The 14047-nt window shown below is 34.3% G+C and overlaps 1 protein-coding gene across 4 annotated transcripts in view; it reads right to left on the bottom strand.

The window, feature by feature from the left end:
- ATP11A (ATPase phospholipid transporting 11A) overlaps positions 1-14047 on the bottom strand; it is a 125405-nt gene that overhangs the window by 22413 nt on the left and 88945 nt on the right. For all 4 annotated transcript variants that reach the window (XM_082767909.1, XM_082767910.1, XM_082767912.1 and 1 more), the window contains exons 10-20: positions 13532-13613; positions 12265-12415; positions 11017-11214; positions 8964-9137; positions 7337-7500; positions 6991-7062; positions 5651-5724; positions 5310-5413; positions 3921-4102; positions 2977-3228; positions 289-463 (exon numbers count right to left, since the gene is read on the bottom strand). In XM_082767909.1, the coding sequence (XP_082624035.1) occupies positions 289-463; positions 2977-3228; positions 3921-4102; positions 5310-5413; positions 5651-5724; positions 6991-7062; positions 7337-7500; positions 8964-9137; positions 11017-11214; positions 12265-12415; positions 13532-13613 (1628 nt within the window). The remainder of the gene's footprint in view (positions 1-288; positions 464-2976; positions 3229-3920; positions 4103-5309; positions 5414-5650; positions 5725-6990; positions 7063-7336; positions 7501-8963; positions 9138-11016; positions 11215-12264; positions 12416-13531; positions 13614-14047) is intronic.

Below are 14047 nucleotides of genomic sequence, written 5' to 3'. Positions count from 1 at the left end.
TTCCATTCATTAAATACGTTCATTTATCAGCATGTACCAACCATAAAATTTGCACAATATGTACATAAGTCAAATTCAGGTGCACAGCTGGGTGCCATTTTAGCATACCATTATATAAATTGCTTGCTAGTAGAAATTAGCCCTACTCATTTTGTTTGGTTTCTTTTTGCTTTTTCCATTTTAGAAGATACAAAAGTGAATGTTAACATTTTAACTTATTGTAAGTTGTACAGAATATTAGCTTCCAATATTTACATGCATATGCTACTTCAGAAAAGAAATACAAACCTGTGCTTTTTGTAGAGGTGCCATTCGACAGCATAACACTGCACTGCAGTTCCTGCAAATTTCAAGAAAGAGCTCTCTGTAGTTAGCTGAGCTCCCATCTTGTCTTGGTTTCATTATTAATGATAATGCTGCTCCATCAATAATTAAACCATAATCTTGCATATCAGTTGAAAGCCTGTTCAGGAATAAAATATAAACTAAGAGTCACTATAAAATTCTCAGTCGTATTTTAATGTTGGCAATAGGTCTTCTGTGAAAATTAATTAATGAAAAAAATAGTGAGTAGAGAATATTGCATCATTAATACACTTCAAAAGGAAATTCATTGTACAGGATTTCTATGTATGACATTTTAAAATTCTAGCTTATGTCGAATGCATTCAGTGCTTCAGCAGTTTGAACACAGCAATCTGATAACTCACTGACTTGAACAGTGAGTGTGAGCATATAAGAAAACGGTTTTGCAGTAGCCTGAAAGGGCTCCAAGAAATGCTGTAAGGTAAACTGAGTTGTAGAACATTCCATAATATAGGGAGAAAAAAGTTAAAAAGAAAGGCCCTTGCTACTCCAAAATCTATTTTGATGGGGAAAGTAACATTGTTTTTCAGGGGCCTACATTTAAGGAGTTTAAACCATGCTTAAACAATGCTTTGAAGGCAACATTTAAAAGAGACTTGTTGGCCTGGAGAGTTAAGGCTACTGTTTGCATTTACGGTAGGCATACTTGCATTTAGTACAATGAGTAAGCCTGATACAAGTATACCTGGGGAAGCTTTCAAACAGCTAATGTGGGCATTGCTAAAAGTGTAGCCATGGTTGCACAAAGCACAATTTAGCACAATAAAATATGCTGAACAACACGGGGAGATGCTCTACTCTGAGAGTCACACCTCAAGAGCAGTTTTCTGCAGCATCCCAACTAGTTATTTCACAGCTCCCTTCCATTTGCCTAAATTACTCAGTAGCCTCAGGCTCTAGCTCAGCAGTGAGTGCTGTATAAACAGAAAGTCAGGTTTATTTGTGTCCTAGTTTCAGTGTTCCAAGGTAATACTACCGTGTGTGGGTTTTCAACAAACATGGTTTCACCATGACCAGTGAAAACCACCACATTTATTAATGTTCTTTAACCTATTTTAAGCATCTCCATCTTTCCTACTAGACGCTATTTTTGACAAATAATGTAAAGTACCGCAAACTGTATTTTAAAATAGTTTACAGATACTTTTCACCAATTTGCTACCATTGGCACAGATAGGACAACACCATTAGTATAACAAAACATCTACCAAAAATTTATCATAATGAAGTCTAGGCAATGTACTGATCGTTGGCTGTATCAGTGAAAGGTTTTCAGCTTGAATTTGAACATCCAGGCAAAATCTTGCTATTAATATATTTGCATATTTTCCAACTCTGCAGCCAAACACAAGGAATTCTGATGAGTCTTAATGTCTAAAAAATTGGTATTGCACAAGAAAGTAAAAAAACACGTTCAAACATAAGCTGAAAAAACTGTGGAATGTAAGCTGAAAGTGGAACAGATGATACAGAGACAATTAGTAAGTTCTTTTTTAAATATGAAGTTTAAGAGATATATTTAACTGAATATGCAAATGTGATTGATTAGACCAATGAGATTTAAGTATAAGGAGAGCTAAGACAGATGCACCAGCCCTGAGTTTCAAGCCATAAGGCTAAGACTTTTACAATCTCTCTGTTAAAGTATCACAAATACTTTTTGTATTCCTTGTTATTCCTTTACTATAAATTTATTGTAAATGTACACAAAATGTACATACTAGCTGATTCCACATTAAAAAGAAACACAAAGCAAATACCCATTGTTACATCTGAAAGACCAACAACAACATCTTAAGATGATAAATATCTTTTTCAGTCTAATTCCTAGGTTTTTACAGGGTATAAAAGGAGGTTACCTAAAGGACTATGTAATGTGTATCAGCTACTAAGCTTCAAGTCAGTAGCCTAGCTACTAGCATGAGGCATTCATATTATACCAGTGGTTTTGCTTTTTAATGCCATTTTTCTATCTTATTCCCTGCTATGTTTCAAGGAAATAATTTCTGCACATGATTCCTATCCTTCTTCTGACATTCAAAAACACGTAAGTCAGTGTTTTCTGTATAATTTACCTTTCTATTTAGGGCACTTGAACTATTTTTATGCACACCAGAAGATGTGGTACTACGCTGTTGCCTGTCACCTGTCTGTAAATACATGATAATCTTCCCTAGAAATAGCACAGTAGAGAGACACAGCATAGCTCCCTTAGGACGTGGTCTTATCAAGAAAGTCGCGTCATATACTGACTCTGATTACAGAAATAAATCATGTTTGCTTCCCTTTTAGAAGTGTGAAACAGTATTTTACTTCACTATTGCTTTGCCAAGAATCAGTATTGCTTCAGTGGAAAGATATATAATTAAAATCAGCTGTGATTTTTCTTTTTAACATTTCAAGCAGTACCAGTAATGAGATGGAGAGACAGCTACAACTGTAAAAATGTAAACCTATACGGAGCAAACTTATATCTAATTGACATACAATAATTTACACTATGATAACAGAAACCGAAACACTATATTGGTGGTCTTCAATCAATCATGTAATTATTTATGAAATGCACAGAAGTCCATTCCTAGCTTGAACATTCAACTTTTTCCTTACCCTGACAAACTATCACTGGTTAGGCTGCCACTGTGTCTTAGGACAGTTTTGCTTAGATCAAAAAGCACATCGTGTAAACTCTGTTCCTCAATTTTCTTTGTCGTTAGCTCAAGTATTTGTGTATTTCTCCGGAAGAGTTTGCAAGCATAGCAAGTAGCTGCAGCAGTCTCCATTTTGTCTCCCGTCAGAACCCAAACTTTAATTCCAGCTTTCTGGAGTGCTTCAATAGTGTCAGCAGCTTTTTCTTGTAGCCTGTGGAAGTCAATTGACATCAGACAATAGTTTGCTTGGAAATGAGAAATTCACAGGTTCTTTTTGAAAGCTTTTCATAACCAAATAAAAAATTTCAATAAAAGTGATTAGATCTAAGAATTTTCCCCAAGGTGTGAACCTAAAAATGCTAGTACATTATAAATGATTTACTTTGACACTTTCAAAGTGCTTAAAGTTTCACCTTTCACTTATATAGCCTAAAGGACAAGATGCTTTATTCCCCAGGTAAGTACTTCACTTAAAACATTTTTAGTGCTTTCAGCTAATGACACCAAGTGAAGAAGTACTGAAGAGTTATTAAAGTCACCTCCCAGTTTTAATACAGTTCTTAAATTTAAGACATAACATAGATCTTTCCTTTATTTCCTCAATACCCATTTCATAGTTATTTCTTCCAAAACATTTCCCTACAGTTTGCTCAATAAGGTGCAATGCATGTATATTGCTTGAATATACTGATTTTTGTACCTATTGTTATTAAATTACTATTTCATAAAATTACCATGAGTAACTTAAGTAAACAAGAGATGGAATTCACTCAAATACATGGACTTATCTCTAATCCAGAAAAACAGCTACAAGAGAGCCATTAACTACTTCCACTAGCAGATATTTCCTTGTTCATAAACACTGGAGCAAGTGTCCTAAACATCCCTAAGAAATGTACTAACCGATCTTCAACAGCTGTAGCACCAAGTAAAATAAAATCTCTTTCTATCTTCTCATACGCTTCTGCCAATTTCTTTTCCCGGTCCTGGAGGGCCAACTTTGCATTTTGTAGCAGCTTCTGTGCATTGCTATATTCTTCGGCTGTGAGCTTTTTATATGCAACACACAGTGTTCGCAGTCCCTCCTAAAGAATGTAATCAAAAGAAACAATATGCATCCCATACAACTTAGATTTCTTGCTGTTTACACTGTAATATTTGAAAAATTTGAATGATTTTACTGTTCATTTACATGCTCATTTTTATAGTAAAGCGAGTACAGTATAATATAGACAAGAAAACAGGGGTCAGCTTGATTCTGTGTTGCCCTGGAAGCAGTTACAACCTGAGGGACAAACTTTAGTCCTCCAGAAGAGAAACAGATCAGCCACCCAACTATATGTACGGGATTACCAGGGAAAAGAAGGTCACGCTAAAGCTTTCCTTCCCTATCTTTATAATTAGGCAGGATGAGTCAGAAGAAATAATACTGATATAAATAGTAGCTCTGTAGAGTCAGTCTGTTGATGCTGTGTTGCAGCAGATACAGGGACAAGGACAGAGACAACACATCACAGTGAGTGTTCAAAGTGAAAATCCAACTGTGTCATTTCAATCAAGTGCAAACTAGAATTCAGTTGTGGGTGTTTCAGACTGGATCAAGCTTTTGGATTTGGTGATGAATAAGAAAAAAGAGTGCATAGACCACATAAGGGAAAAAAAAAAAAGTTGCTATAACACAGAAAGAATATTTTGCTATCTCAAATATATTGCCTCTCACAACACCATTTAACTGGCGCTTATCTTCATAAACATTATTCCAGTAGGTCTTTGTATAGTTACTTAGTACAAATGCAAGGACAAGAATTCAGAAAGTTTCAGGACACTTGCTATTGATAAGGACAGATGCCAGATGTCTGCCTGTATCTTCTCTCAGAAGCTTCTGTATGTAGAAATAAGTCCTACAACCAATTAACTAGGATGAAGAAACAGCTGGATTTCTCTCTTGACAGACCATTGGATCGATATGATGCATGAACATTTCTTTCAGTTTTATTAGCCTCCTTCATTTCTAATTACCTGACAACTGTTTTGTGTAGTAAAACCTATAACTTACATCAATGAATACCTAATGCATTCCTATCTCACTAAAACTGCTACTTGGAAGATGAGATGGAGTAAAAATTCAGATAAGGAAGTAACACAAACTGCATGTGTGCACTTGGGTATAGAATAATTTCTGTGCCTGGGAAGAAAAATCTGTTACAATATCGATCAGGAGGTCAGGACACTTAAAATCTTTGGTATCACATGAACAACTCAGTAGAAACTTAATACCCGCTGGAATCTTACCACTGCATTGCGTTCAACTCTGGATCGTATTTGGTCAATTTTGCCTTCTTTAACTCTAGGAAATATGGAAGAATCTGCTCCCTTACAAAACAGAAATATATCACCTAGAAGAGACAGCACGGAATTCAAAACAGCCAGATATATTTGTATTCAGATAAGAAACCTTTCAAATAGATTTCTTCCAACAGTTTTATAACATTTGCACACATGCTGATACCCATTCCCCTTTTTTAATGAAAGGCACACAGACCATGGAAAAAATGATTAACTCTTTGATAAACCTGCAATAAATTTAAATGAAATAAAAACCCCTAACAGGACACAGCATGTGGTAGTCCTACCTGTTGAAGATTTAACAATTACACTCATTCTCCGTCTCACAGAATCAAAGCTCAAAACCTCTAATAATTCAAACCTGAAAAAGAAACAGAATATTTTTTTAAACAACTCTTGTTTTTTTCAGATACCTAAACTAGGTATTAAAGCTTCAAGCATATGGAATAAAATATCACTCCTAACATGAAAGGTTATATTGAATACCATGGAACATGAACTACTACAGAATGAAATAGCACACTACAAATAGCAAATAGAGAGGTGAGGGCTCAACTGCTAATTACTTGAAACAGAATCTGAATGCGTGATGTTCTGTGATGTTCTTTAATATCTAGTTCCCGAAAACAATAAATATAATTTATTTTAGCAGAAGACTAGAAACCTCGTAGAAGAGCACTATACTACCTAAAGAGTAACAAAATCCCTGCCTATAATACCTAGGCATAGCCATAGGACTTGAAATACAGAGATGTTTACGTGGAAGTCTTTATTTAATCTTCTTCAAATTCTAATTCTGACTATTCCTAAATGTGGCAAAGTAATTTCATGACTCCTCCTCAAGTGTCAACTGACAAGTTAATAAAATGAAAAAAAAAAAAATTATTCTTGCCACTATTATAATTGTCATTGTTTTTATTATTTGACTTGATCATCCCACATTCCTTTGTTTTCTAGGAAGAAAAATGAACAGAAACTCCTGCTCTGCTGTTTTTATATCATTCATCAATTTATATACATTAATCATTTACTCTATCTATCTTCTTTTCCCCCTTTTTTCCAGCACAAACATAAATATCAATCTTTTCAGGATTCATTTCTATAGATATTGTGCTTACGAAATAGATTTGATGGTTAATTAGCTCACTCAGTTCTAAGTCCTTACAACGACCTTACAGCCAGTGAAAGACTACAATGTTTATTTCACTAAAAGCAATAGAAGATTCTAACAAAGAGCTGGATCAGGACTTATACCTACAAACTGTGATACATTTTGGGCTCATACCATTTTATTAAAAAATTACCATTTACCATATAAACAAAGGAAAAATATCCATAGTTCCTAACACTATTGATCTATAACATTAGGTCAAGAACCACCACGTCACAATTCTGTTGTTATTTCAATTTTCCTTATTTCATACACTGTCAAACTAACAGACTTAAAGATATAAAACTACAGTGTATGTTTAAAATTGTAAGTATTAGATCATTTACATTTATACTAAAACACACAATTTGTGACTTTTTGAATTTAAAATTAACATATAGGGAAAGAATGATTAATTAAACATATCAATAAAACTTTCTTTCCTCTGACTCATTTTGATGTATTTTAAGTGCTCACTTTTCGCTGTTATTTTCCCGATTTAAGATCTCCATGTAATTGTCCTTCAGGCTTACATAGGTGTAACCAAGTCTGTAAAATGAAACACGTATAAAGAGAATGAACACAATAAAAATATAATATGTATAATATATGTCAGACAGATTTAAAGCTGAGTTTATCTTCAGAAAATAAACACAACTGTTTTTATTTGATTTATGAATATAATCATGACTGCATATTAAGAAAATCATCAGCTATAGATGATTTGGTGTTTGCTATTAGGATTTTTTTGCTGAAAACAACTTTGAACTTCAGTAATTAGATCTCCAAATTTAAAAAGTACTATACTTAATTACATACATACTTCTGTATTCCCTCAACTAAAGCAACTTCATCAGGTGATGATGATATATATATACGAGATTTTCTTGAGTGCTCGTTTTTCTTCAATCCATCTACATTGTCATCATCTTTTACTTGAACAGTGTGGCAAAGACAAAGAGCTCGGAAAAATAGCTCTTCTCTCTCCTAATAAATAAAAGAAATCATTGTCATTAGTTTTTATCACTTTCAAGTATTCCTTAAAAAGCTTTTTTCTTTTGGAGGCTAGCAATGTCAGTGATTACTACTGTTTATTATCATACACAGGCAGTATCATAGGTCACCTGCCCTTTAAGAGAAGCCAACCCTGTGGTGTCACACAACTGGTTAAGAGCTGCTAGTACTATTAACACTGCCATGCAAGTCAAGCTGCTGATGGCCCCCCAAAACCCAGTGTGCATCTCTTGCCTCCTCTGAGTTTCTACACGTGGCTAAAGGTTTTTTGTTTTGTTTTGTTTTTAATTTGTTTAAACTTTGACAACCAATATTAAATGCTAGCCAAGGTACAATTCTAGGAGTCCTGAATCCAGACAGAGCGACACAGCATCTGCAGCACAAGTGTTAATAGGTTTTAGAGATTTCAATTTCTTGTGCAGCTTGAACACCTCTCAGATCTATATAAAATAAAAGGAGTGTGACATTCTGGAGTGACAAAAGGAGTGACATTCTGGCAGCTGAAGCCAACAACTTCCACAACGTTTCAGATGGTTTGGCAATAGCACCTTAGCCATTTCTTGTTTCTGGTTCGAGAGTCACACCACAAAGAGATTTCTATTTCATGGATAAATGGCTGTGTTCTAACTGTATCTTTGTTTCTGAATCTTCTGTGCTGTTCAATACAAGCTGTGTCTGTGCCATTTTAATTTGAAGCCAAAAACACAGCTACCTTGGGACCATGTTCAGACGGGTAAAAACTGTAAGGCTGTTGAATTTAAGACATCTTATTTTGCCACGGTGAAGGTTATGGCGAAAGTATGATCTGAGACTGTGTTGATATATTTTAAAACATATTGTCCATTGGCTGTGGTTATCCTGCCCATTTGTACAATGCTCGTCTGCTGACATGTGAATTCTCCATAACCTTCACTTATTTTAATTTGTTTTACGTTCCAAAAAAGCCAAAGCATGTACTTGCTGCGTGTAATACATTTCAGATGTGGCTATATTAATTCACTTTTAAAAGCAAATGAGTTTGATTATAAACCTTTCTATAACCACATATACTCTCAGTGATGATTGAGCAAGTGTTTGCATTGAACATTCATTTTCCCCTTTACGAGTTTCCTGCCTTGATTTCCCTACTGAAGCCAGTGTAAAATGGAAATCAGCTATTATGTATCTTTATCTATTAACTAGAGAAAGTTCTGCATTTCTTGGTTTTATTTAATTCAGTTTTACAGCTTCAGTAAGTTGGAAAACTTCCTATTAAGCATCTAAAGCTTACTCTGAACTATGAAAGGAAAGCATTCATGCTGTCATACATTCCCTGCAGGTATATCCTTTGGTTACTGAAGTTCAAGAATGCTGTATTTCTGCAGTTCCCTTCATCAGCATAATTCATTTTTCATGTTTCACTGTAAAAAACAAGGACCTAGAACGAGTCACCATACCTTTCCACTTGTTCCTGGAGAAGAATCTATCATATCAATGCCTGTACAATCACGAAGAATTTGGCCATTACAGATAATGTGTGGTATATAAACATGCCCCTCAATGCAACATTCTACAAATGCCATGTTGTTCTCAGTTAATGTTCCTGTTTTATCTGTGAAGACATACTCAATCTGCAAATGAACACAAATTAGAAACAGCAGGAATATGAACAGAGACCTTTCAAGCTATCTTAACAAATGGGCTGGATGTTACTGGGCTACACCTTTCTTTAAAGATGCAAGCTATTTCAGAAAAGAAAGACAAAAGTTTCTTTCAGGAATCATCTTCCATGGAAATGGGGAACTATTTTTTTTTATCATACAAGAGTACCAGTAAAGCTCTCCTACCAGACAACACTTACAAATAATGTTTAACATACTTTTACTCTTCTCTCAAGCTCCTTTTTGGTTTTTAATGTCTTGCTAGCTGCAAAACAGATACTCATGGAAATAAAATGAATAAAAATTTCATTTGGCAGGGATGATTACTTAATGTGCATGCCTGGATTTGCATCAGTTCCTTTCAGAACAGTCTTCAGGCTACTGTCAAAGTTTCCCACTACAACTACTCTAGTGTAAATGAACACTGAGTAATTATCACGTACAGTTATATACATGTACTAAAAATATGTGCATTGTTATTGCATTGAAAGTCTCTTCTTTCTGTCTCAATATTGATTTTTTGATTCCTTTCATCTTTTACAGTAAACCATGGCATTAAAGGCTAACAACAGCAAAAACAAAACTGAAAAGTGACCTCAGCAGAGCTGTACAAAGGGGAAGGATCCACTTTCCTCCACCTGTTGGCAACACTCCTAATGTAGACCAGGGGTCTACTGGCTACCTTTGCCACAAGGGCACACTGCAGGCTCATGTTGAGCTTGGTGTCCCCCCGGATCTCCAGGGCCTTTTCTGCAAAGATGCTTTCCCCTGGGTGGGTCCCACTGTGCCCCATCACCCAGATCATTAATGAAGATGTTAAGCAGGACAGGACCCAGTACTTGGACCCACTGGAGCGCTGCACTAGTTACTGGCCTCCAGCTAGACTTCATGCCACTGATCACCACCCTCTGGGCCTTTTCGTCATCAAAGGGTGTCTTTTCATCTCCTTTTTTTAAGGAATTTAGATGCTTATATAACCTCCCTCTATAGTAAATGGAGAGAAATCATTACCTTCATGAAGTGTTTATCCTTTACTAATACAGTTAACCATGATAGGCAGAGCTAATTATCTGGCGTAGCTACTTAACAACCACTATATAGGTATCTATAATATAGATGATCTGTTCAGTGAATGTGGAAAATTCCCAAACAGCTTAGATTATGTATCTACTTTCTGGATAACTTAAATTTGGTGAGATGATTCAGCCTAAGGTCTCAGAATCTGCAAACGATACAGAAGATATATAAATTTGCTCCTGCTTGAATGTACAATAATAATATTATATGCCAAAGATATATTGGCAAATATATATATATATTGGCAAATACATATTGGCAAAGATATATTAGCAAATATGTAAGAGAGCATTTGTGTAGGAAAAATTAATACAGAACTAATCTTCTAGATTAGCTACAATATATAAAATATGTTATGAAACCCTAAAATAAATTTCAACAATGGAAACACCAATGTAATGAGTAATGTAGTACTTCTAACTGATGGAAGGGACTAAAGTTGCTTTAAGCGATGTGTATCTGGGTACTCATTAAAAGCAAATTTAGATGTCTGTGTTTCAACACTTCGCACATCAGGTCACAGGTATTTTCAAAAGTTCTAAGTGGTAATTTGCCTTCAATTGACCTAGCTGAGAAATCAGAATTTTTGATTCTGAAAATCAGAAAATATCACATTTTATTTTAAATTTAAATATCACTAAAGAAAATTCATTTTACATCTGCAAAAAAAACACAGTTGCAATGAATTTTTAAATAAAAAATTACTGTACATCAATGAAATTTATTTTTATGGCAGAAATAGTAGAAAAATGTATAATTTGATGAAATTTACCTGTCCCAACTCTTCATTGAGGTCAGAAGTATTCACCAGTGGTCCTTCACTTGTCTCCTCATCAAACATCTCCTCATCCCATGTAAGGAAATAAGAACCAAGAAATTTTTGCATTTCCACAGTGACATACATGGATACAGGAATAATGTAGTTGAAAAGAACCATGAACGCAAGGAAGTCTGTAAATGCTTGAAGAAACTGCCAAGGAAACAAGACAAAAATACTAATTTTTCATGTACCATCAAAAACTGGAAGGTGACTACTTAGATTTGCAAATTATTTTTTCTAACAGTTTTCAAACAGTAAGCAACACCATTCACATCTCACAGTTCAGCACAGAATGCAAACTTTCATGATCTATAACACAACTATTTGGGCATAAAGAGACATCTTTTTAACTTTGTATTTTTCTTTAGAAACATACAGTTAAAGATACAAGTTACTGCTGCAAATTTCTAGAGCAACTAATGAGAGGGATTGAATATGAATGGTGAACAACTCTATGTGAACAAGAAAACAATATGCATTTGCATATTCACAAATTACCAGAAGAATATCACAAAACTATAGTAAGTCATTCAAGGATTACTAGATTACATAACCTTCAGGCAGTATCATCATCATTTAGTGTAACGAAGGAAATTTTTCTCCACTTTGGGAATATTTAGTGAAGTAATACTATGCTTTCTGTAATACAGGGCTCAGTTCATTTCTTGGTATTCTTCCTTGACTATATCCTTGTTCTCATAAGGATGCTGGACACTGGCAACTGTGCTGGTCTCTAGTGCTCGTAACAGTTACAGGACTATATGAAACTGAGAGGTATTATGACAGAGATTCCTACAGTAGATTCTTCTGATCAAATGTCTGTTATGTAATTGCCACTAGTTGGGCGATTCCTTTCAGTCCTATGTTTCTTTGCAAGAGTTGAGCTCTTCTCTTATTGATGTAACTCACATCAATACCAGGAATCTCAAAAAATAAACAAACAAAAAAACCCACATATTTGCATGAGAGTTTTTATACTAAAACAAAGACCTCATAATGCTTAATCAGTCTTCAGTTAAATTCACATAAACAACTTATGTGCAAAAATTCATATACAGGCTTCCCAGAAAATATACCACCACCACTGCTGGGAAAAGTAACAATTCATGACCTGTAAACAAGCAGGCTGTATATACTTTTCAGTAGAATTCTTATAAATGTAGGGTTTAGTGAAACTTTTTTGGTATTTTATTTCCATACCACATTCCTTTTCCTTTCTGGCTCTGTTTTCCAATTATACCATGGCTCATCACGATAGTCTTTACTCTGCCACACGTGCTTCAGGACAGTATTTATTAGCGCTTTACTGATGAGAATACAGAGGTATACAATAAGGAATACATTCATTGATCTAAAAGAAAATAAAGTAAAAATTAAAATGACAATTCCATTAGTATACAAACTACAGAGATTATTAAAAAAATACACTTGTTCTTCAGCCTAACATTTGTTGCAAATTTAACAATGGCATGATGTTAATAACTTCTCTACAGCGTTTTCCCAATGGAGAAAATCATTATCGAGGACCACTTTCTATTTATAATGTTAACTGCTATAATTATGGAAGATTACTTGCAAAAATACTTTAATAGAAATAAAATGCATCTAGAACATTTTGCAACGTAGCTGCAATGGTTCAACTGTTACCGTTTCTAGACAGATATAAAAAAGAAAGAGCAAGAACACTGCATTTAAAATTATGTTAACATTAATGATGGGCATGAACTAAAAACTACGGGTTATATACCAGTAAGGACAGAAAGAGGCACATCATTACTCAGTCACTACATAAGAGAAGGGTTGTCAGCTGGTCAGTACATATTGCCTAAGTCAATGGCATTCTTTTATTCCACAGCGTTGGACACCTTACATAGATGTGATGACTTCAAATAGTAGAGCAGGACTAGAATCTAATCCTCTCTACTTATTAAAGCAGAAACAAACAAACAAACAAACGGATGAGGGAATTTATGATTTTAGATAAAACAACAAAAACTTGCCACACATAGGCTTTGTGTTATTGCAGTTGGTTCAAACTGAAAGGAGTTATTTCTACTGAATTCAATTTAATTGTAATATAAAGTGATGTTAGGATACTGAAGAACATAACCGTGGAAAAATGTCAGTAGGTATACTCTAATCAGTAAAAGTCCACTGGAACAGCTAAACTATCATATCTTAAAAAGGTAAGCATTGCATTAAGGTGGTTTCTTTTGAACATGTAACGATAATGAAGTATTGAGAACCTTATCTGGAGTTATATGACTCATTTTATAAATCAAAAATGAAGCACACAAAAATGAAAATTTTAAGTCCTTTTACCTCTTTTTTTTTTTTTATTTAAACCACATTTTCTTTAAAACACATCTTTTAATCACATACTTTTAGCAAAATAAAAATAATCCCCTTCTATGCACTATTCAAACATGCAGTTTTCCAACCCCAAAAGAAATATTGAAATTTTTACTTTTCTACAGCAGATCTTTTCTGTGATTTTGACTGGTAATTTAATGCCATCTTAGTTTCCATGCCAGTGTAGATAGCAACACCTGAAATTAGACAATTTGATTTAATAAAGATTGTATAGTACAATAACACTTTAATAACAATACAACTCACTATATTATTATACCCTGTCATTTCTCTAAGTTTCTATGGTCTGAAGAAAAAGGATACAGATTAGTGTTTGAGTATTATCCCAAAAATGGCTTTAATATTTTGGTTCTTCGAGGGAAATCTTAAGAATGGCATTTCAGATGACATTCCAGAGCCACATTTTCCAATTCCTAACATGTTCTCTGCTATGAATGAAAGCCAAAACAAAGCTGTATTTTGAATAAATCATCTTGTGTTTTTAAGTCCTTTTTTTTTTTTTTGCTTTAATTTTAGAATCAAAATTATATGTTGTAAAAGAAAATTCAGCAATGGCTAAACTACAGGATACATGGAAGAAGAATAAAAGAAGGCTACTGATTTAGCTTTC

This window comes from Aythya marila (genome assembly GCF_965140915.1).
Source record: "Aythya marila genome assembly, chromosome: 1".
Taxonomy (NCBI): Eukaryota; Metazoa; Chordata; class Aves; order Anseriformes; family Anatidae; genus Aythya; species Aythya marila.
The sequence above is the reverse complement of the archived record's forward strand: the minus strand, read 5'-3'. Positions and strand labels throughout refer to the sequence as shown.